We start from the raw sequence: 23,971 nt of genomic DNA, 5'->3' as shown, positions 1-23,971 counted from the left end.
GACTACAGGGACTCCAAATCCTTTGAAAGAAAGTATTTAAGTAGTTATGCTAACTTTACATGTCCCTGAAGGAAATACAATAAAAAAAATCTAGAACAACAGAAGAATTAAATATCCATTCAGAGGCAAGTGTAAAAATAATTTGATGAACACAGTACATGCACTTGAATAAGGAGAGATACCAAGTAGGTTTTAAAACAATTTTTTTTTATAAATTTGTACATTTTATTAAAGTCCTCATACATGTTAGACTTCAAATATTTCATCAGAATCCTAGTTATCTGGTAATAATAAAATATAGACACAAAATGGTAACTGTTGTCAAAACAGTATCTGATAAAATTTAATATATATCAATAATTTCCAGGCAAGTAGAAAGACATGTATCCATTTACATATTTCCTATACATTTTGAAAAATTACGATGTAAATTATGATGTAATAAATTTAGTTATGCCATGGGGGATGATTTTTCTTTAAAATCTTACAATACAGCAAATTTTACACCAACTACTTTACTCATTCTTTTAAAAATCAAGGTGAAAATGCACTTCACAGGCTGGTAACAATTGATGATAGGTTGATATGCTGGTTGTGAGAATCATTTGGTCTTGATAAAAAAAAGTATATATATATATACAGCCTCACATAAATCCCATTCCCCATGGAATACAAATGGAAACAATTATTAACTTTTTTACTGCCTCTTGATTTCACCTATATACAGAATTCTCACATGAATGAACATATCAAATATTGGAAAGCATGACACTACTAACCAACACTACAAAAAGAAATGATAAACATAATAAATAATATACTCATGTGTCTATTTCACTGGCTTTCTATTCCTGTTTCATTAGAGATTATAGACATTTATATTACACTATAAATTAAAATAAGATTCTCTTTTCCCCTTTTTTTCGATTTAACAGAGTAGAAAAATATATTTACATACTACCTGCATCTGAGGAAATACTTCAATCAAGAAAATAGTTTCTAAAATAAATGTGACTGTCCGCATTATCCACCCTCATCATTCTCCCTGACCCTTGTAACATAATTAAGAAAAAGAAACCTTTGAAATGGTCAGTCATAAAGAACAAGAAACAAAATATAAATAACAAAAAATATTACTATAACAAAAGACATTCACTCCAATTTTTTCACTACCTCCATCCTGGTATTCTTGCCTGATTGAAAGTAAAATTATGCAAAATTCCCTAAACAATGAGATCCATTCTTTCTATTTCTGTACTTCTTTTGTATGATTGTTAAAACTGAGTCAGCCATCTACTGGAGAAAGGAAATCCTGACCAACAATGAGACGAAACCCTAGAACCAAAGTGCGTCTTCTTCATCCGGTGGAGGTTCTTGCACTTGTTGCTGTGCTTGGTGGCCAGCCTCGTCGTCTGAGTCGGATACCTCCAAATCGTTGTTAATAGTTGCATCATCATGAGGCTGGGGAACAGACAGACACTTGATGAGATGCTATTGTGAAAAGTGTGGACAGGGAGGGAGGAAATAAGTAAGAAAAGAAACAAAAAGATGATATATATTGGATGGAAAATCAAGAGAGTACAAATAAAAATATGATCTTCAAGAAAAAAAAAAAAGGATCAGAAGAAGATGGAAAAAAATATATATCCCATGACACAATATTTCCTTGGAAATAATATATTTCCCCATCCTTAAAAAAATAAATAAATAAAAATAAAATAAAAAATAAAATAATAATAATAATAATAATAATAATTACCTGTGAAGGCATCATTCCACCAAGGAACTCTACAGAGGGGTCATAGCTAGCATCCACCACCATAGAGTTGTCCCCAACCAACCCATCTTGATGTTCATCTCCACTTCCTTCACCCTGCAGAGGACAGAAAATTACAACACATATTAATCAAAAAAAGTTATTCTTAACTAATTTCTAAGCAAAACCAACTGGCATTTAAGCATGATAGAATTTAGAAATGAAAACCACCTTTGAATGAAGTTAAGACATGCATCATAATTTACCTGATAATAGGAGTACTGAGCAGCCAACTGAACCATGGCTTCTGCTGCACCCTGTGTTTCGTCTGGCCCTTGTGGGTTGATGTATTGTCCTTCTTCCAGGACCATTCCAGCTGCTAAGTCCCCTTCCATCTCCACTGGCCTCCTGCCCCCAAAGTCTTCCTCATCATCACTAAACTCAAGATCTGAAAAAATAAAGGTTTCCAAATAAGCTTTTAGGATTTTGTAGTCTGTATACCAAACTTACGTGAACATTTATGCATGCAAGTGTAATTACAAGGATGACTGTGAGTGTGAGCTATGTGTGTACCACAAGCTCTAGGTTTAATTCCCCTTACCTTCTTCAAGTACATTCCTCTGGCTTTCCTGAACTCTTCTTCTCTTGGCTGATGGCATCATATCTTCTTCATCACCATCAACAACATTCACATGCTCATCATCCTCATCTCCTGAAAAATCAACCAGGTGTATCAGAGTTAGCCAAGAAAGCACAGAAGACAAGTAATCTCTTATTGCAGGAAAAAAAACTGGCAAATACTCACACAAGGATGCCACATATGTGCATGTTCACTATCAAATCACAGTTTATAAGCAAATCAGGCAGCTCATATCTATCCTTTTTCACATCACTCAGACTTATGCAACATTACTATTCAAGACTAACCATACAAACCTGAATAACCCATCATGTTATCAGAAGGAGAACCAAGCTGTTGGTCTGGGTGATCTTGTTCTGGCTCAGCATAGGTATAGTTAGTATCATCATCTGGGCCTAGAGAGGTGCCTAAGGAATCTGTTTCTGCCTGTTCCAATGCTCGTTCTTGTGCAAGTGATATCTTCTTTTCCAAACTGTCTAGGTGTGTCTCATACTGTCAAAACAATGGGATGTGTTAACATGTAAAATATTTTTGTGATTTCCAAATGTCAAATTCCTGACATGGATGAGTTATTTCTTATATTTAATGTAAAATTGTTAAACTCAAATCTAAAAGTAGAAGAAACAAAGAGCACTGAACATACCTCAGCCAAGCTTTCTTTACACACTTGAAGGAGAGTCTCCGCTTTTTGTGTAAACGATGAGTCCTGGCCATTGTATCGCACACTGTTGGTCAGGATCAGCTCCATGTCAGCCATGAACTCTGCTCGGCTATGGTACTTATGATCTGGAGAGAATATTTGTGATTTGACTTAATAACTCACAAGTATGAAGGTAACTGATTACATATTACTATTATACAATATAATAAATAGAAACTCGTACATATACACACACACACACACACACCCACACACACACACACACACACACACACACACACACACACACACACTGTAAAAGGCTATCATCCTTAGTACAATGGTGAGCAGAGGGTAGTTATACTTGTTAACGGCTTGACTCTTTATTTCTGAGAGTTGACACCACGAAGTATAAGAACACGACATGTTTAGTTATACGGGTTATAGGGCCGCGCGGAGGTCACGGTCAGCTGCCCGGAGAGAGGGCGGAGCTGACCTTAGTGCGCTGGTAGCTGGCTACGAACTCGCGGTCAAACGAGGTCAGATATAAAATGTGACCTCCGCCCTCGCTGAGCGGGTGGTTCTTATTTGTGACATTTGGATCCACGTGGAAAACAGCCACGTGGTCCACTGGTAACAGAAATAGAATTATCCACATCCTGTAACAGAAATAGAATTATCCACATCTTATACACACACACACACACACACACACACACACACACACACACACACACACACACACACACACACACACACACACACACACACACACATATATATATTATATATATATATATATATATATATATATATATATATAGAGAGAGAGAGGAGAGAGAAGAGAGAGAGAGAGAGAGAGAGAGAGAGAGAGAGAGAGAGAGAGAGAGAGATAAATAGATAGACAGATAGATAAAAGAGTATATCTATAAAACATATTGCATATATTGCTAACTGTCCTTACTTTTCACTTTTTTAGCAATTGTTGAAAGATCCATCGGATTCTGAATTATTTCATAATAGTCTTTAACATTTTTCTTGTTCACTGGCTTCATGAAAGGCCATGACTCCTGCATTGAGAACAGCTTCTGGTTCACTATGTTATCTAAGATGTAATCAAATGCAACCTGTGGAAGAAAAGACATTTCTCAAAAAGAGCTTAACATTCCTGAAAAAAAAAATGTAAATGCAATGAGGTCTATAAATCCATATCAGTGTTTTAAAAGATACCACTTCACCAAAGCATGCAATCTTTTCTAGACAAAACAAAAAGAAGACACGAGAGACTAACAATGAGAAAATAAGGCTTATAATGAACCAAATGATATAGTATCTAACCACAAAATTTTGAGAGTGAAAATCATCCCTTGAACCTCACCTGATCATCATCATCCAGGAGTGGATTGATGGCCTTCTCTAGCCTCATTAATTTGTCCTCCTTCTCAGCAAAGCGGTCAATGCAGAGCTCAAGCATCTTCTGCGCTGTCACTGTCAGGGTACTCTTCACACCTGTAAGCGAATGTATGAGAATGACCTGTTTTCTAGTAGGAAATTAAGCCTTATAAGTTTCCAAAGAGACAAATTCAGTCAGCAGGTCTAAGAGGCAAGTATTGTAGCTTCTCTATGCACTACAACAAATGTATCAGGAACAACACAAACCAAAGTCACAAATAAAACTGTGGCAGACGAGAACAATGTAGTTTAAAACTTCACCATAATGAATTTTTGTTTAAGTACCATTACCATTATAGAGCTTTGAATTCTCTACAATCTGGGAAATATCACTGAGGAACTCCTCTCTACTCTGGTACTTCTTCTGACGTAAGTTGTCGCGGATAGTTGACAGGTCCATGGGGTGGCTAACAATGTCATAATAATCTGGAACTTGCTGTTGAGAATGTAAAACAGGCATGTTAATGACTGATCAGATTTTGCCAACGGTCAAAATGTTATCAGAACATGAGTAATGTATTCAATTTCCTGTATATACAAAAGGAAAGAAAATAAGAAAGAGAGAGAGAGAGAGAGAGAGAGAGAGAGAGAGGGAGAGAGAGGGAGAGAGAGGGAGAGAGAGGGAGAGAGAGGGAGAGAGAGGGAGAGAGAGGGAGAGAGAGGGAGAGAGGGAGAGAGGGAGAGAGAGAGAGAGGAGAGAGAGAGAGAGAGAGAGAGAGAGGAGAGAGAGAGAGAGAGAGAGAGAGAGAGAGAGAGGAGTGGATATGTTATGACAAAATGGTAAAGTAGAATGGAAGAGGTAGGAAAGAAAGAAACAAAAGAGAGGAAAGAAAGTAGAGTAAGAGATGGGAAAAGAGACCATACCTTGATATTAACAGGGAAGAGGAAGGGCTGGGCATCAGACATTTCCCTCATCTCATTCAGCATTTCCTCAAAAATGGTTGACAATGTTATAACTGGGTCAATTCTACGCCGGTTGACAGATCGCTCTTTTCGTTTCAGGTAATCGCAGTGGACGACAGTTCCTGCACGTCTCCTCTTGGCATTTTTAACCTGGTCCTTAGGCACTTTGAGAACAAGGGATCTCCTCTTGATCTCTTCGGCATGCTGAAAAAATTATTTGTCCCCCAAAGGTTAAGTCTTGGCAAACTATCATCACTGACAAGAGAAAGAGCACTGGTACCATTTCAGAATCAAAAGATTATCCCATATCACCAATAATATAGAGAGGCCCAAAGAGAAAAGAGTATTAGAGTGTAAAGTTTACCAAAATAAAAAGAGAATTATAAAATGTAAGAGTGAAAACTCATCAATGATAAAGCTAAGTTTTATACCACACCACCACTGAAAATAAGGGGAGACAGTAGACATATAATTGTCTCACAATAAGGGAGTGAAAGGGATAAGTAGTCCATTAATATAAATTCTGTTCTCAAACAGATGTAGTCAAAGAGAGAGCAAAAGACAGAATCACACACAACACTTCATTGCATTGGATTAATTTTTTTTTCTGCAAAGCCTAATCAAGATCTGTTTGTTTTAGAATTAGATACATCATCATTATCACTCTAACTGATAAATATGGCATTAAATACACACACACACACACATACACACAAAATGTTCATGGCATATGATAATGAAAACTAACTTCCTGCCTCCAGTAAGTTAAAAAGCCTTTTGTTTTCCAATTAGATATCACATCATTGTTACTCTTACTGTTAAATAGACATTACAGCTAAACATCAAGCTGGAGAGCCTCTTATTGATCAGCATTAGTAGAGAGATGAGAAGGTGTAAGATACATGCCACATCCTAAGTTTACCTCATGACTGGTGAATTAATGAATCTGCACTGATGTCGTCAGAGGAGTACACCATATATGTGTGTCCATGTGAGTGTGCGTGTGAGTGAGCATGTGGGTGTAGGTGTGCGTGATGTATGCATGTGTGTGTGTGTGTGTGTGTGTGTGTGTGTGTGTGTGTGTGTGTGTGTGTGTGTGTGTGTGTGTGTGTGTGTGTGTGTGTGTGTGTGTGTGTGTGTGTGTGTGTGTGTAACATATACATATACATATACATATACATATACAATTATATATATATATATATATATATATATATATATATAATATATATATTATATATTTTATATATATATATATATATATATATATATATATATTTGCATGTATGTATGCATATATGCATCTATGTGATGCTAGACAGATAAACAACCTAAATACCTATACATATGATAATAACAAAGAGAGTATGTTGAAAAAATATAGTATGTTGGGAAAATATATTTTAATATGTCAATACCTATTTTGCCTGTTGTGCAGAGTACATTATTGTCAATGATATCAAGGGGATATTCTGCATTAATACTCGAACAACCTATAAGGAGATGTTGACATTCGTGTACAAACTCAAAAGTGCTGCATTTCTGGGCCTTCTGCCTTAAAGCATGAAAACTCAGCACAGCCTACTACTAACCTTGATGACTTTGGAAGAGAGCTTGATCTTCGTGCCGTCCACATTGATCAGTTCCTCTGACTCCTCGATGCCAACCTTCTCCATTTCCTCCTCCTGCTCCTCTGTCATGGCTACGCTGATGGGCTGTGTATTGCTTGTGTTACCAGCATACATTGGACAGGCCTTGTTCGTACGCATGTGACCAACCTACGAGTATTGGGCAAGACAATTATCATTAGAATACTTTGTTGCATTGGTATTATAAGTCTTCCATTGGATTAAATACATGAATAGGAATATTGAGTGAACAAAGATGAAAGGAAAAGGCACATGGAATTACTTTCAGCAGAAAATATAATCCTCATTCAGTTGAAAGGTGAAACTGAGTTTGAGCTGTCTTTTGAAAAGTACAAATGTGAAACTACCACAGATGGTGTACATGAAGTGATGCTGAAGATTAGAAAATGGCATACAGGGGTTTTCGGAAGTATATGAATATAATTACAGATGGAGATATATAACCTTCATAAACCAATTTTACATATAATGGTCTGAATGGATGAAACTTATATTAAAAAATATGTTTACATAGGAAATGGAAGAATATTGTAGGTTATGAATTCTGTCTTCTTTGCAATAAATATGGATATAGGCAAAGTAAGCTTTTACAAAGCTGAAATGAAACACAACCACAATAATAAAAATAACAATAACCAAAGTATATCCTAACTACTTCTTATCATTGTGGTTGTCTTACATTTCAACAAAGAGACAAAAACTACTAAGTACTCTAAGAGTCCATTCATTCTTTAGGAATCACATAAATGTACAACAGAGACTCATCATCCATCTTCAGTACTTTGCTAGTAAACCATAGCTTATATGAAGTCTCATGGCTCTTCTCTCAACAGTAATCTTCATCCTTGATTAACAAAGGTTCATCAATGCCATGATTTAAATCCAATACATCCATCTGCTGACCTCTCAACCCCAATTATAACTTCAGACTGACCTGACCACAGGCACCACATTTGAGTTTGAGGTCAGGCTTCAGTTTTGGTTTCTTGGTCTTGGGCGGGGTCACTATGCCCTTCTGCTGCCGTTCTTGGTTCCTCTTGATTCTCCTCAGCTGCTCCTGGAGTCGGCGCCTCTCTCGTTTCATCTCCTCCTTCTGAGTTTCGTCTGAAAGAGGAGCAAAATGTAAAGTAATTCAGCTTTTTCAGCCAGCTGTTGTTCACTCATGTTACATGCTACATTGTTTTGGGGGTATCAATATGAGATGAACAAACTACTTAAGCTCATTTAAAAATCTATGAGGTTATATCAACAAAATTGAGGAAAAAGAAAGAGAGATGGAGAAAAAAAAACAGAAGCATGACTAAATAATTACTTACCCAACTGCCCAGCAAAGCTCTTGATAAATGATTCATCTTTAGATGTTCTAATTTTAACATATGTATCAATGACAGCTGTTTTCCGGACAATCTCTGTGCGTGTGTATTCTTTTCCATCCCCAGTCTTGAAGGTGCGAGTAATGCGCAATAAACGACCTGTAAAACAAAGGTTTACATTTTTTCATCCTTCTGTGAGCTATTACCTGAACACACAAAGTCAAAAGGAAATGAGTCAACCAAAACTGGAAAGGGATGACATCCCACAAACCTGGAGTTCCAAAACCAAACTGAGAATTTTCATCATCTTCCTTCTTTGTTGCTTTCTTCTTATCACCGTCTTTATCATCTTCTCCCATGATCATTTTCTGTAGTTCTTTTCTCTCCTGTTCTTCTTTCTCCAATGTCATCTATATACAAAAACAGTGATCAGTATTAAATAGTTGGGAGTGAAATCTTGCTGTATATCTGACCAACACACTGACTCTGAGCTTGTTATCTCTGCATTTAGTTTAGTAAGGATTTCATCCTCATATATTTACAACAATTCCTCATTTCATAAGTTGTACTAAGTAACACTGCTAATGCATATCTAGCCATATGAGTAACTGCAACATGTGCTGACTGAAATGATCTCTAACACTTCTATGCTTTTCAGATACCTTCAGTGTGAATATATAATAATTTCTTTTATATAAATTCCTGTAACATAAATAGAGCCCCAAAGTTACCATTATCTCAAAACATACAGAGAGGAACTATAACACACTATCCCACATTCACATCACAACATTCCAATGGAAAAACTAGGAAGTCATTAGTGTCATGAATTTACAAACTAGTACTTTGGCAATTGTATTGGAAGCCATAATTCTGCAATATCCTCATGTGACACTTTTTTCATCGCCCTTCACAAAACCTTAGCATACTGGAAGGTGTGGAGTCATCTGAAAAAGTAGTTAAGAATACTTGAAGGCAGGATCTAAAAACTGTGACACACCTGGGATGAGGTCTTCTTATTAGCAAGGATGTTCTCAATGTATTTTCCTTTCTCTTCCATGTCAGAATCATTATCTTCCTCTTCGGATGATCCCTCATCTGTTGATAGTACCTCCTCTGAAGCCAACACACGGTTCTGAAGGTCAAAGATTCGCTGGCATTCTTCTTTGTACCTGAAAAGAAAAAGAGAGAGAGAAAAGATAACAACTGCATACTGAAACTAAAATTCTTAGACACATTCTTGACAGGAATATAAATAAAGCATGCATGATCAGACCACATGATTCACTCATACCTCTCCTGGTGTTCTGCGATTGAGAAGCGATTTCCTCTTGAAAATTTGTTCATTCCTTCCTCTCCTGCCTTGGCTTTCTCAGTAGACAATGTTCGAACCACATCAATGACCTCCCATCTTGTGAGTTTTTTAATCTGTAAAATAAAACTTCTGTAAATTCTTCTGATAGCAAAAATAAATACAAAAAATATATACTCTTGTATTATTTAAAATTTTTCTTTTGTTTAAATTCAGTGAATAATTTGCAGTTAATCTTACCTCTTCTTCTGGCACTCCATATTGTCTTAACAGGTTTTTGGCATTGTTTAGAGAAAGCCTTCGAAGATCAGCATCTGTCCCTGTAACTGTGCGTTTTGGCTGCTGCTCCTGTTCTTCTTTATTTTGGGTGGGTTTGTTAGGGATTCGAATATATGAGAAGCCTTCACCACATCCTGATAAGAAAGAAGGAAAGAAATGATTGTTAAGTTACTACACTATTTTTCAGTAAAAAAAAAATCTTTTTTGACTGTCTGCTTTGTTGTTTCTGACTCTTCTGTTCAGTTCCAAGTTTCTTTACTTTTGCATTTAACATACAAATACTCACATAACTATAGCCTAAAGTAGTTGTAGTTTATAAAAGGATGCACAAAAAATTCAGACCTGTTGGATCTGCTGGTCCAGTGAGCTGCAGCAAACACTTCCCTCTCACTGCCTGGATGTAAGCTCTTGTTGTGTGCCATGGTGCAACCTGAAACATAAAGCAAATTTTAAGAAATAACAATGGCATACCTTTTATTTTCAAATCATGTATGGGGGGAAAAAATCCCATTAACCATCAGTAAAAAAAAAAAAAAAAAAAAAAAAGAAGAAAAAAAAAGAGAAAGAAAGAAAAAAAAGATAATACCTTGATTTCGTCATCAAGTTTTTGAGTGTCATCATCATTGTCATCCTCGAGGGCAGAAAGGAACTTGTCTCCATAACCTGCATCCTTTAGACGTTGCTCAGCTGCACACATGCTGAAGAAGGCACAGCACTGCTCTGGTGATACCATGGCTCTAATCTCCTCCTCAGTGGGCAGTCTAAACTCTGGCTTGATTACCCACCAGTTGCTGCAAGGAAACAATAAGGGTTTCTAGATTTTGAAAAAAAGCCAGCTACTACACATCTTCACGAATGTATCACATGGATCCTCTGTGAGGCAGAAATAAGGAAAAGGGGAAAGAAAGAGAAGAGAAGAGAAAAGGAAAGGAAAGGAAAAGTAAGGAGTGGAAAAGGAAAAAAAGGAGAGGAGAGAAGAGGAGCAAAGAGAAGAGAGAATTAATTATAAAACAAAAACTGTAAAATTTAACATACAGTCTAGATTACTGCATATTGAAAAATACAAGAATGCCCATGTTACCAGGACCATGTGACCTCACCTGTCAACACCTGTTCGCTTGAAGTCTGCACAAGGTTTGAGCCTTTTACGGATAGAGCTTTCAGAATGAGCAGGAAAAGCTCTTTTGATTTCATCCATTTTTATTCTTCGTGGATTATCTTTACTCTTCCAGAACAATCTGTATATAAATACCTGAAAAATAAAAAGACCATTACGTATAACTGTGGCCATATTTAGCTTGATATACCTTTTGCCTATAGTATTTTCAGATACTATGACCTAGTATCCAAGAATAACAATAAAACAAACAAGTGTCCATCCAAACCTGCAGGAAATCCCTTATGAAGTTGTTGGCTCTCTTGGAATTTGGTCCTGGTGTTTCATAAAGAGGACACTCCTGACCAACAGTGAAAAGTCCATCCACCTCTCTTATGCTGTATCCATTCCGTGTTCGCAAAACCAGGAAATCCGTATGTGGGATCTGATTGTTTGAAAGCATGAAAAATTAGCTATACAAGTTTTTTTCTTAGTCTGATATATAAAACACAATTTAATTATTTGTATGCATTCATCATGCATAAAAAAGATTAACAACAGCCCCTTCAAGGGTTCTCCTAATACTTAAGTGAAAAGAAAAACTACAAGGTACTTACTTTATGCTCATACATTGGGGCTCTATACATATTATTCTCAATAGTCTGGATGCTTTGCCCTGGATGCATGGCACCCAGGAAGGGTGATGTGTGGGCATATGCTGTTTCTCCAAAGCGGAATTCTGGTGGACCCTTGTCATTGCCAGCTTTTCTCTTATAATAATTCTTGATGCGCGTTGCCATACCGACCTGTCAAGTTTAATTGCCTTGTAACATAACTGAAACAACTTCATATACTGAACTACAACTTTCTAATATTGGAAAAAAATAATGTTGACATAAATTAAACCACTAGAGACAACCAAAACCAGATACCATACCTGAGACAATAGAGGAGGGATACTCTTCACAGTACTCTAACAAGATGATGTCACCATCCTTGCCTGTGAGATCTTCAGGTGTTCTCATGAAGAAGACATCTCCACCACCAGATGCTAGCCTCTCATTCTCGCGTTGCTGCAATATATAATGATACCATCAAAATAGGGAATGGAAAGAGAGAAAGAACAAGAAACAAAAGACAATATTTCTCCAAAATATAGCAATTCTTAAAATTCCTTTGTTATCTCACTCTCTTCATACTGCCTATTCAAGTATCCATTTAAGAGAAAAATGCATAAAAACATCATAGAACTCCCCCAAAAAGCTAATAGAATGATATAATAAAATACCTTAGCCTTTTTCTTGATCTCTTTTGTTAGAGGATGGACGGCATGAGGGCCAAGAGTTGACAGAGGCCCGTGGGAGTACCTCTTTAAGGGTGGCCGGTGGAACAGCCGTAACTTCTTTTCTCCCATATAAGTTGGAATGAAAGGTGGTTGCAACTCAACCTGAAAGAAAAAAGAGGATATATTGTAATGTTTTTTTTTTCTAATAAACTCTATAATGTAGTTAATTAAATCAATATATATGTTTATGACCAGTCATGATAAATTTCAGACTAATATGATAAAAAGGATGGTAGATCTTTACAACCAAGAAAAAGAAAGGAAAAAGGGAAATGAAAGGAAAAAAAAATACATAAAGAGAAAATTTGACAAGAAAAAAAAAAAAATAAAATACATTAAAAAAATAAAAAAAGAAATATAAAAAATAAGAAGAAAAAAGAAGAAGAACGAGATGAAGAAGAAAGAAAAAAAAAAAGAAGAAGAAGAAGAAGAAAAGAAAAGAAAAAAAAAAAAAGAATAACTAAAATACCAAACCCTATACACGAAAACTTACCACAGGTGTAGAGTGCTGGAGGAGCCCACCACCCATGGACATTTTGATGGTCTGTTCCGATGATTTGGGCTGGTAGTACTCATCATTGGATATATTGAATGGATCCTTGTCAGGCGACTTGGGGGGTGGAGGAGGGGATTCCTCCTCGATGGTGGTGATGACTCCAGCCTTGCCAAGGAGGATCTTTGACTTCTTCACGTGGGGATGTGGGATTTTGACCTTGACCGGAGCATCAGCTGTGGGGCAACAGGACTATTAATGCTGCACTAAGGGATGATGGTTGTATGAGGTGGGTAAGTCTGACTCTTGTTTCTCTGTTCCTCTCTTTAATAAAGCAAATTTTGCATTGCAGAATACTGAACAAAAATGGTAACTCTGCTACCATCCATTGCACAATACCACATTTCACTAATTATCCAAATGTATAAATGTTATTATTAAAGTATCTAGCTTTCTTCAGAGTTTATATCCAAAAGTACTGTACTGACTAGCTATTCTATGTGTACACACTTCTAATGAAACAAAATCACTGCAGATGATGCATTAAACCAGCACCAATAGGTTATTAGTCATATTTAGCTTTGAATAATAAAATGCGTTAAAATTCGAACTGCAGTAAACTCAATGCCAGGCTTCCCACTGCCACCAAACTCAAGCCAAGAATCTTAAATAAGCATCTTTTCACCCAGGACAAAGTACAACTACCTTGGGCCAGGGTCGAAGGATCCACATCTTCAGGAATTCCAAGAATGATGTTCTCATCATTGGGATCAAGAGTCAAAACTGTTGGTTCAGGGATATTATCCATGTTCTCTGGGTCCCAGATGATGTTGTCTTCCCATCGACCGTACACCAGCTCCTCATTCTCCACGGGGAAGATGGAGTACCATGTGTCATCTAAATTGCCTTTGCTGTTGGAGGGATACGAGGAGCTTGCATTATCATTGGCACTTTAAAGATATAATGCACCACAAGAGAATTCTATTTATAAACAGAGAAATAATGGTGTAATAAAAAGCCCAAGCAAACTGAGAAATAAAAAATAATTACATTGTATTTAACATATCCAAACCTAGTACATATTCCATGCAAAATAAACTAAAACATCTAATGAAACTTACGGCATTTGGCTTTTCGTTTTGGCTGCTTTTGCCGAGGCGAAAGGTGTAGTCACCTTGGAGGGCTGGCTGAAAGCTTGCGCCGTCCTGTTGTAACTGCTCGGCACCCACCCGGCAGCCATGTTCTTCCGTTTCTGATTAAGCTGCAAGTGATAATATTGACCAAAGTGGACGCAGCCTATCCAAGCTAATACTGAATTCACATTATTCCTTCTGTTTAAATGACTTGGCAAAAATAATTTTTTACATTTTCTTTAAATTACTGATACGATACTAAAAATATATGCATTCCATTGTTTCTACAATGCTCTGGCACAATAATATAGATTAACATTATAAATCATTCTTAAATCTAGAAAAGAATACATAGTTCAATTAATTTTCAGAAAAAAAAAAAAAATAAATAAAAAATATATATATATATATATATATATATATATATATATATATATATATACATATACATATACATATACATATACATATACATATACATATACATATATATATATATATATATATATATATATATATATATATATATTATATATATATATATATATATTAATATGTATATATATGTTATATATGTATATATTATATATGTATATATGTATATATGTATATATGTATATATATGTATATAATATGTATATATATATATATATATGTATATTATATTATATCAATATATATTATATATATTATATATATATTATATATATTATATATATATATATATATATATATGTCAAGAGAGAGAGAACGTATCTTATATTTTCATAGAAGTATCCTAAACAATTTGTATTGCTAGAATGTCAAACTTAATATTGCCTATATAATACTTCTGTTTTCAATTATCAGAAGTATGTTTGACCTTTTAACTGATGGCAGAACAGCCTGATGGCTGTGTCACTGGAGAAAAAAAAAATTTATACATACATATATACAAAAGGATATTGGTTATAGTCACAGAGTAAAAGCTCTTAAACAAAGCTCAAGACATTGTCTTCACATTTCTAAATCAAAGGATATAATTCGATTTTACTTCATTATTGTTACAATTAGGCTGGACAAGAACACCAAGTCCCAGCTCAGGCCATTGCAACGTACTTTATGCTTGATGTCATCCCCGTTCCAGATGATGTCTTCCTCCCAGTTATACTGTGTGACCATGTGGAAGCAGTCATCTGGGAACTCTTCCTCGTTGTCTGCATCATAGCCATTCATCTTAGGCACCATCTTCAAGGGCTGTTCAATCTCAGGTTCCTCAGTCTTCATTTCAATTTTCTCTGGTGGTTTCATTTCCTGTAACTAACACAAACATTGAAAGAAATGTTGCTGCTGTGTAAGAATGCTGCGATCATCTGTTATAAAATCATGATACAAATAATTTTCCCTGAAAATAATATATGTGATATAATAATTTGGACTAACAGTACAAATCCTGCACATTCATATATTAAAAATATATTTCTACAAAATTGTGTTTACTAGTGCCATTAAGGTGTATATAGCAAAAGAAGTCACTTATCAAGACATAAACATATTTACCTTCAATTTAAAGCCATAGTCAAAATTCCCTCCTGCTGGTGGAACGTCTAACATGTCATACCACAGCTGCGCTGGACCGTAACGCCAATCAGCCTCATGAGGTCTGTTTGGGTCTCGTTCTCCAGTCTTACCCCCTTCATTTTTTTGGCTTGCAGTGGTTGTATCTTGTTCCTGTGTTTGGCTAAAACGTACCTGGAGAGAGAGAGAGAGAGAAAAAAAAAAATCTTGTAATTCCTGAGCAGTCTTCTGATCTTCAACTCCTTTCATATATTTCACACTGTATAAACTCTTCACTTTATGAAACACATAAGCTCTATACGTGTTGCTCATGCTGCGGAATGCTGTGCCATTCAAATTGTGAATGTCCATTGAATGACATTACCTGATTTCACCTTTCCTTGAAGTGGCGGGAAATTTTTTTTTTTTTTTTTTTTTTTTTTTTTTTTTTTTTTTTTTTTTTTTTTTTTTTTTTTTTTTTTTTTTTTTACTAATGCTATGAATATCGATGGTGTTTTTATTATAGCCATGACAATTAGTATAATGTTATTGGCATTAGTAACTGCAATATAAAATAACATAAAATATTTTCGAAAATCAAGGAAAAGCGTAAACCAATGAGACCTATTTGTGGAGTCATCTATGTGTAACAATTAATAAAATAAACTGAAAGTGGGCATGGCATGTATGTACATGCTATGCCCATTGGTTTTAGGTTAAGGAAGGTATAGACACCAAAACAACTTACAGCATCATCTGGAAAACAAGTGTCTGGTGGTGGTTCTGTTCCAAACTGCAATTCAAACCCACGAGGAATGTCTGCCACTGACGTCACACTATCTTCACTTGGGTAGCCATCATCACCTGACAGCATGCTCCTGTCATCAAGACTGTGCTGCCTTTTCTTCTTCTTTCTCTTCACTGTCTTCCATATTTTTGGCAGATTTGACAGTTTTCCAGGTCCAAACAAACGAGAAAATCGCAACACCTAGAAGAAGAGATAACTGTTGATAGCACGTACCATCATAATGTCAAAGGGAAAATGCTGCATCACTCTACTGATAGAGATAAAATTGGCCTTTACTATATGCATGGGTACATTTCCTAACCTTTAGATTCTGAAATTCTAGCCTATTAGATTATTATGGGAATATAAACACAAATTCAAAAAATGGTTAATGAGAGAAAGAAATCGAAAATGAAGAAGAAGAGGAGAGAAGAGAAGAGAGAGAGAGAGAGAGAGAGAGAGAGAGAGAGAGGAGAGAGAGAGAGAGAGAGAGAGAAGAGAGAGAATGACGAAGATTGACAGACAGACAGAGATTGACAGACAGACAGAAGACAGATAGACAGACAAGAGACAGATAGACAGACAGAGACAGAGAGAAGACAGAGAAGAGACAGATAGACAGACAGACAGACAGACAGAGAGAGAGAGGAAGGAGAGGAAGGAGAGGGGAGGGAGAGAGAATTGTAGCACTTACAGCATCCACTCGAGAATCTGGGAAGAATTCTCGTGACGTCCAATTGATACTTGGAAGGCAACTTGCATGCCAAGGGGTATAATGCTTGCTTTGTCACCAGGGGTTTCTTGTGCCTTTGAGGTCATTGGTGGATGGTGGCATGAGTTCGCATCGGTACTTGTTGACCACCTGTCATTTCATCTGCTCTAAGTCTTCTCCTAGAGGTGTGATAATTCATACCATCTTCAATTAACTCACTCAAATACATACATCTGTATAAGAGAAAAGGGAAAATAAATCAATACCTTTGCTTTACTGCAAATGATTGACCAGTAGTAAAAAACAAAGATCCCGACTCATACCACTGCACAAAAATATCAAGTGTTAATTAATCTTTTACCATCATTTCTTATTAAGCTTACATCCTTCACGCTTCATTGATGCGAGTAATCCACAGCAAGATTTTTCTAATACCTCTGAAATACGTAAAAAAAAACTTTCAATACCCTAAAATAAAAAGAAGAACTTATACAAAGCATAACCAAGAATATTCACATCATACCAAAATATAAACTATTATTAATTACTATCATCATCTCACCTGCTCATCTTCATCTCGCTCTCCTCTCATCATCCTCCTCCATCATCTGTCACCTGTCGCCAACAGTGACCCTAATCCTAACCTCGACAGGAGGCAGCCACTGACGTTTACATTCTCCATCAAAGACATCTCCCTCCAACTGTCCGTGTGCATCAATGTTACCGAAGAGGAAGCTAGTGAGGGACAGGGTCTGACTGATGGCTGCTCCCCCCTCATTTGCCTCCTCTTCATCACTGTCCCCCATCCTGGAACTGAAAAAGCTCTAACCATCTCATCCAAATGATAACATTTTCACTATGCAATATAGAATCCAAAAGTACATGCAGCCAATATAAATATATATAAATATCTATCTATCTATCTATCTATCTATCTATCTATCTAATCAATCAATCTATCTATCTATATAATATTTATATAAAATTTTACACACACATATTTACTTATAGGTTTCCAACCCAAAGAATATTAAATTTTGATTTTGTGAAGTAATCAATTTGATGGTTGTGAGTCTGACTGAAGTCTGTTGTTGCAAGATAGATAAAAGGCTTAATGGGACACAATTAAGTAACACAAAGCAAAACCAATCACAAAAATTTTGATGCTTCTTTATCTGAAACTCAAAACAAGCTCTGGCAGTTTAAAAGTGACTTAAGCTGCATTTGGAACTCTTTGTCTGACAAGTTGGACGACGGACAAGTTGTTTTGACTGTTTGGAACCCCTCCTTTTGTGTCCTGGACAAGTTGTTCATCTCGGCCTGCTTTGCAGCGGGTAAGCAGGAGATATGTCACAATAGCCTTTGTATGTAAACAATGGCAGTTACAGGCAATCATAAGATATTGATTGGTAAGTTTATAGTTCTTTAGTGTTATAATCAAAAGTTTTTTTTTGTGTTTACCAGTTGCAGGTAAGTTATCTATACATCAAAGGAGTTACAAATCCTATGCAGTGTGTAAAATAAAGACACTGGTATGATAAAACAGTGAATGTTTACTTTCAAGCTGGTTGCATTGTGGGCAACCAGACTCGGGGGCTCCAAACGCTGCCTCATTGTTCTGCTGGTCCTGACAAGTTGTCTGGATGAGCAAGACAAGGAGTTCCGAACACAGCATTATTGCTATAAATCTGCTAGTATGATCATGATGCAATCACGTCTTTTGCAATGACCACAAGCTACCACTACAGAATGTGGAATGCTGGGTGTGATGCCAATATTCTGTCACTATAGTCACCTGAAAATTTGATAACACTTTTACAAGTGTGAAGAAAAGAAGCCACTTGATTAGAGATGCTAAATAGGTGACTGACTTCTTGAGAGCTATGTGAGGAAAGCGACGTTCTCTAAAAGTGTACAAGCACTTCCCCTATATACGTATGATTACGTGAAGACCAAAAACAACTATTTATAACAGTACTAATCCGAAAAAACTGAAATTGCCGACTTAAAATTGGTTCTAAGATATGAACATGCTCCATGATATATTCCTCGATATAAACACTTTTTCAACACGAAATTCCTCCACAACCAAACACATGAAGGACGCAATGGTATTCATAATCATAATAGAGACAAAGAAATGTAGAAATTGAGGCTAACGGATGGCATAGAGATCAAATAGGTAGCCTCACCTCTGATTCTCCCTGACGTTTTGTTTACAACTCTTGTGACGTCACAGTTCCTCTCTGCGCATGCGTTGTTTGGAGTGCATTCGAATTGATATAATAATTTCTTGGATGATAAAACAGTGTCAAAAACTTTATTTTTCTTATCTTGATACATTTAGAATAGATAAATTAATATTTTATTAAGTATAATATCATATTGAGCAACAAAAGAACCTAAATTATCCAGATCGACAAACCAATCTGAACACTAAATAAAGTTCTACAATCCTATATCAATTTGAACATCACGACATTAATGCAAGTAGAGAATAAGCCTCCTTATCGAGACTGAAATTTGGTTAAAAAAAAAAAAAATAATAACCATACTCGAACGCCGGAGTCCCCGAGAGAGCCATCCGAAATTGTGTCAAGATAACGCTTATCGCGGTGCTTGGCGGCAGCATTACTCGTAGCTATGTCTCTCGTGGTTAGTATTAAGATTTAATCCACATTTTTGGCAAAAGAACGATATGACTGGTGTGATATGTTAAGTCTGTTATGTATGTTGCTGTAGTTGATGAGATGGATTAGATGTTTATGTTTGATGAATTTCGACTTTTTTTTTTTTCTTTAATGAGATTTTACATATATGGATACATAGAAGCACACACATGTATACATACAAGCACACACACATGTATATTTATATGTATATATACACACTTACATGTATATTTCCTTTTTTTTTCTATTTTAGGAGATTCATATATGGAACTCGCTGTGAATCAGTTTCGTTGTATATTATAATTTATTCCATATTTGTATGTTTTGTTGCGTATGATGTAGGCATATTTTTCATATATTTACTTGTTGGCACATACATACTTTGAAATCTGTGTCCCTTATAGCGACCATTTTTTAGTAATGATGAATTGCTTGTGATATATATACTGTCCAGATAAAGCTTTGAGACATCCCAAAGAATCCAGTCGAATCCAGTGAGCAAGTGCTATTGATTTATTGAATTATTGAGCAGACTATGTCATGTCTTTAATGTTTTTGCAAGTAGTTCTGTACTGATAGTATCATCAATACAATAGACCTTTTGGATTGCTAGGAAAGTGGTGTTCACTTGTAGCTGTTCACTTGTAGTACGATGGGAGATGGCATAATCCGCTTATGGCAGTTTTATATCGAATCATGTAATCCAAATCTGTCCCCCCAAGCTGACATCCAATCGCTTTATAAGTAGTCGATCATGCTCTGAGTTCTGTGTATTAGACAGTTATTCACTTGAGTGGCACTAAGCTGCATTCATTGAAAAAAGCAGCCTCGCATTTCCTAAGAAATCCTTTCTGCCACAGCAAAGAACATAAAGAGCAGGGTAAAAGTATGCGATGAATTTCTCACTCAAACAGTTGTTAGTCTGTAATCCCAACTGAGTGGCTTGTTATGGCATTCCTGTTTAGTAAGGGAAGTATATGTGTTGTACTATGTAAATTGCTAAGTAAACAACATCAATATCAGAAACTACTGAAGATTATTAGATAGATGTCCAACCTATTTACCTATGCTGTAACAAGAGGCATAGTCTACCATGCCTCTTAGCCTTTGCTTGGTTGACAGGCATCCACTTATGTCCTCCTTTCACAAGCATATCAAGATGAATGTTTGTCAGCAAGGGTGTTAGAAGTGAACCTCTTCTGATGCATGTATGTGGTCAGTCCTCCACTTTAAGCTGGAACACTGGCTTGGGGTTGCTGTTGGTCAAGGGATGTTTTAGCTCATGATTTACAGTTTCTGCTTTCTCCCGTGGTTCATATTTTTACATTATGTTTTACCCTTCAGTATGCCTGCTACTATTCCTTCTCAACAATTAGGGCCACAGTTGTCACTAAACTTATTCTAAGTATGAAAATGCCTAAGATGAAGTCTTGTTAATACTTATATTGTTAGTATCTTTTCATGAGACATAGAGATGCTTGAACATATATTTTCAGGAAATAAGTACTTGCAGCCTCAGTTAATAGAGAAACTCATATATAGAAATAATACTATTTCCCCTTTCAGTCACTACCAATATATATATTCTCAGCAGTCCAGAGTAACAAAAGACAGTTCAGTTATATTTGACTTTGATATTATAAGTAAAGGAAAAAGCCCTTTTGGGTGATGTAATGGTAAAATCAAAGTAGAGTTTGGCAAAGTTTAGTGGGTCATTATATTGTTGGTATTACTTGGTAACCTCTTAAAACCACAAACAAAATTTACATTGTAAACCTTGAAAGTAGGACCAGATTTTCCTAGAAAGGATATTCACAGATGTAAGTATTTAGCTTTTAATATTATTGGGAGAGTGTACCATCTTATCATTTTTTGTGTAGTCATAGCCTTAGCCCATTTTGCTCCTTTTTATAAAATGTAATGTTGATATATGTATATTTTTACAGTTCTGCGGAGTGATTAGTATATTGATATTTTATTCTTTTGAAGGTTCCACAGAGAAGAATATATGTATTTTTCCTTTTCTTACTTCATCAACACTGTTTCAGAAACATGAATTCACTGTTGAGATGACCTGTGAAGGTTGCTCAGGTGCAGCTAAGAGGGTCCTAGGAAAACTTGGAGGTATGTCCACCTTGCTTAAAGGATTGCATTTCATAAAGGAAACATATAAAGTACAAGAGACCAAAATAAGGTCTATTGTAACAGTAATTTTGTTTTAGGAATGATACAGTTTTTAGTGATATATAGAATGAAATAGGATATTTGATTGTTCATGATATAAAGCATATTTCATATATTTATTGATCCAATCATCTTTTCAGATAAAGTCTCCAATGTTGACATTAACCTTGAAACCAAGAAGGTTATTGTGACCAGCACTCTCTCCTCAGATGAGCTTCTTGAAACCTTAAAAAAGACTGGAAAAGATGTCACATATCTTGGAGGGAAAGCTGCCTAACTTGCAACATGTGACAGATTGTCAGTTTCTAGCTGTGGCAGCTGATGGTGATTAGAACATTATATATACTATATAATGAATATGTTATTTTGTGGTATTTTTCCAAAGAACTATTGGGCATTGTATAAGGTTTTTGAGTTCTGAAAAACTTAGATTAGATAGAAATAGAGATCAAATTTTGCTAACATTATGTTCAAAGTTTTTAAGACCAAAGGATGTTGAACTTACTGTATGCTTCTGTATTTTCAACATGTCTGTTTGTGTGGGGCAGTCTTAAATTTAGGGCAGCATTTTTTTGACAGCTATTGGATTTAAGATAATATAATAAAGATGAAAGGTGTGAAATTAATTATTCAGAGTTTCTGGGGGGGGGGGGATCAAGCTTACATATTGTGATCCATTAAGTCAGTGGAATATCATTGTGTAACTGAAAGGTTGTAATATGTTTAAATACTGTAAGAAGCTCATGGGCTTTCAGGATAAGCGTAATGCTGTTTGATGGTACACTGTTATTTCTCTTAAGAATCACAGTTTATCAGTGTCTTATATACCTGCCATGACAATAATTAGCATAAAGATGAGAGAAGGAAAAGATCTGTCTCTTTGTAAGAGATGAGAGATAAGAAACTTGCATGCTTATATATATGTGCACATATAAAAAAAACACAAAAAAAACATAAGTGCTTATAGGCTTCCGATTCATAATTCCAGCTGCCTTAAGTTTGTATTTTTTCAAGGAAGTACTTTCTAGGGATTCCAGATATTTGTGGTTTAATGGCTTTGAGCCATTTGTCATGTGATTCACCATTGGTTATTTATGCTGAACCTTTAAAAAAAAATGTGCTTTGTGTAAGTTTTGTTTCTTTTGTGGGGTGAGAACAAAATAAAGTGACTTAGAATATAATATTTTTGTTTGTCATATTCCTTCCCAAAGACCAAGAAACCTATTAAAGTATTACTGAAATCTTAACCTGCCTTATTATTTACCAACTAGAATAAGTACATCAACCTTCATGTTAGTAGGTTTTTAATAGTTATCAGAACTGACCTGCTGCATCTGATGATAAAAGTTGCTAGTGCTTTTGCTGTCATTAAAAGAAAGGAGGATAGCTACATACAATTTTGAAGTAGAGGCATGCATACTTTTATGAAATGACATAGAACAATATGCAAAGAAAATTTTTAATTTAATATTTCTTCACTTGTATTCCTTTTTTGTTTATCATTTCCATCCTCACATTTCCTCACAGCTTAGCAAAATGTATAGGAAAAGACACTTGAATACTAAAGGAAACAGACCATGAATAAGGAAACACCTATGGATGACCAGGGCTTGAGGAGACCTATGGATGGAGGTCAATAGGGAGGCAGGAGTGTGTAGCCAACTTTACTAGAATTTTGATGTGAGAATAAAGTGTGTAATTCAAATTGGGAATGCAGGCACTGTAATGTTATTATACTACTATTAAATCTTAGAATTCAGTTGTCATTTTTGCATATGTATTTTTTTTTCTTTTACCTTGAAACTTAAGACAAATCCATAATATAATTGGCTACCTTTTATTTAAAGAAGGTGGAAAATAAGGTAAACATTCTGTTATTACTATAAAACAGATATTAGATTAATAAAAGGTGAGAAAAAAAATGAAAACAATAATGCCTCTTCAATGCATAACTCAAAATGCAGACATCTTAGAAGTTACAAAAATCTACAGGTTGCTTCTGAAACATGTAGGTTTATTCTCCATGATCTTTCATACTATTTATTTATTTATTTTAATCAGGTAGATCT

The 23,971-nt window shown here is 35.6% G+C and overlaps 2 protein-coding genes across 2 annotated transcripts; one reads left to right on the top strand and one right to left on the bottom strand.

Moving 5' to 3' along the window:
• Positions 1-305: 305 nt before the first annotated feature.
• Positions 306-17,622, bottom strand: LOC119599115 (transcription initiation factor TFIID subunit 1-like). Its single transcript, XM_037948872.1, has 32 exons — positions 17,609-17,622; positions 17,029-17,089; positions 16,296-16,535; positions 15,551-15,742; positions 15,110-15,310; positions 14,000-14,139; positions 13,581-13,789; positions 12,879-13,114; positions 12,329-12,487; positions 11,973-12,113; positions 11,658-11,846; positions 11,330-11,485; positions 11,045-11,196; positions 10,531-10,735; positions 10,287-10,374; positions 9,906-10,078; positions 9,648-9,781; positions 9,354-9,525; positions 8,625-8,763; positions 8,357-8,512; positions 7,975-8,144; positions 6,984-7,169; positions 5,353-5,595; positions 4,780-4,924; positions 4,415-4,545; positions 4,001-4,163; positions 3,040-3,182; positions 2,684-2,888; positions 2,358-2,468; positions 2,023-2,204; positions 1,760-1,873; positions 306-1,461 (listed from the first exon to the last, which is right to left on the bottom strand). Exons 1-32 carry the CDS (start codon positions 17,620-17,622, stop codon positions 1,336-1,338), a joined length of 5,076 nt encoding a protein of 1,691 aa, XP_037804800.1. The 3' UTR covers positions 306-1,335.
• A 1,975-nt stretch (positions 17,623-19,597) lies between these two features.
• On the top strand, positions 19,598-23,083 carry LOC119599021 (copper transport protein ATOX1-like). Its single transcript, XM_037948761.1, has 3 exons — positions 19,598-19,701; positions 21,767-21,842; positions 22,043-23,083. The coding sequence occupies exons 1-3, from the start codon at positions 19,690-19,692 to the stop codon at positions 22,177-22,179; spliced, it is 225 nt and encodes a 74-aa protein (XP_037804689.1). The 5' UTR covers positions 19,598-19,689; the 3' UTR covers positions 22,180-23,083.
• Positions 23,084-23,971: the final 888 nt, after the last annotated feature.

Source organism: Penaeus monodon, chromosome 42 (assembly GCF_015228065.2).
Source record: "Penaeus monodon isolate SGIC_2016 chromosome 42, NSTDA_Pmon_1, whole genome shotgun sequence".
NCBI classification, from domain to species: Eukaryota; Metazoa; Arthropoda; class Malacostraca; order Decapoda; family Penaeidae; genus Penaeus; species Penaeus monodon.
This window is presented reverse-complemented; position numbering and strand designations above follow the sequence as displayed.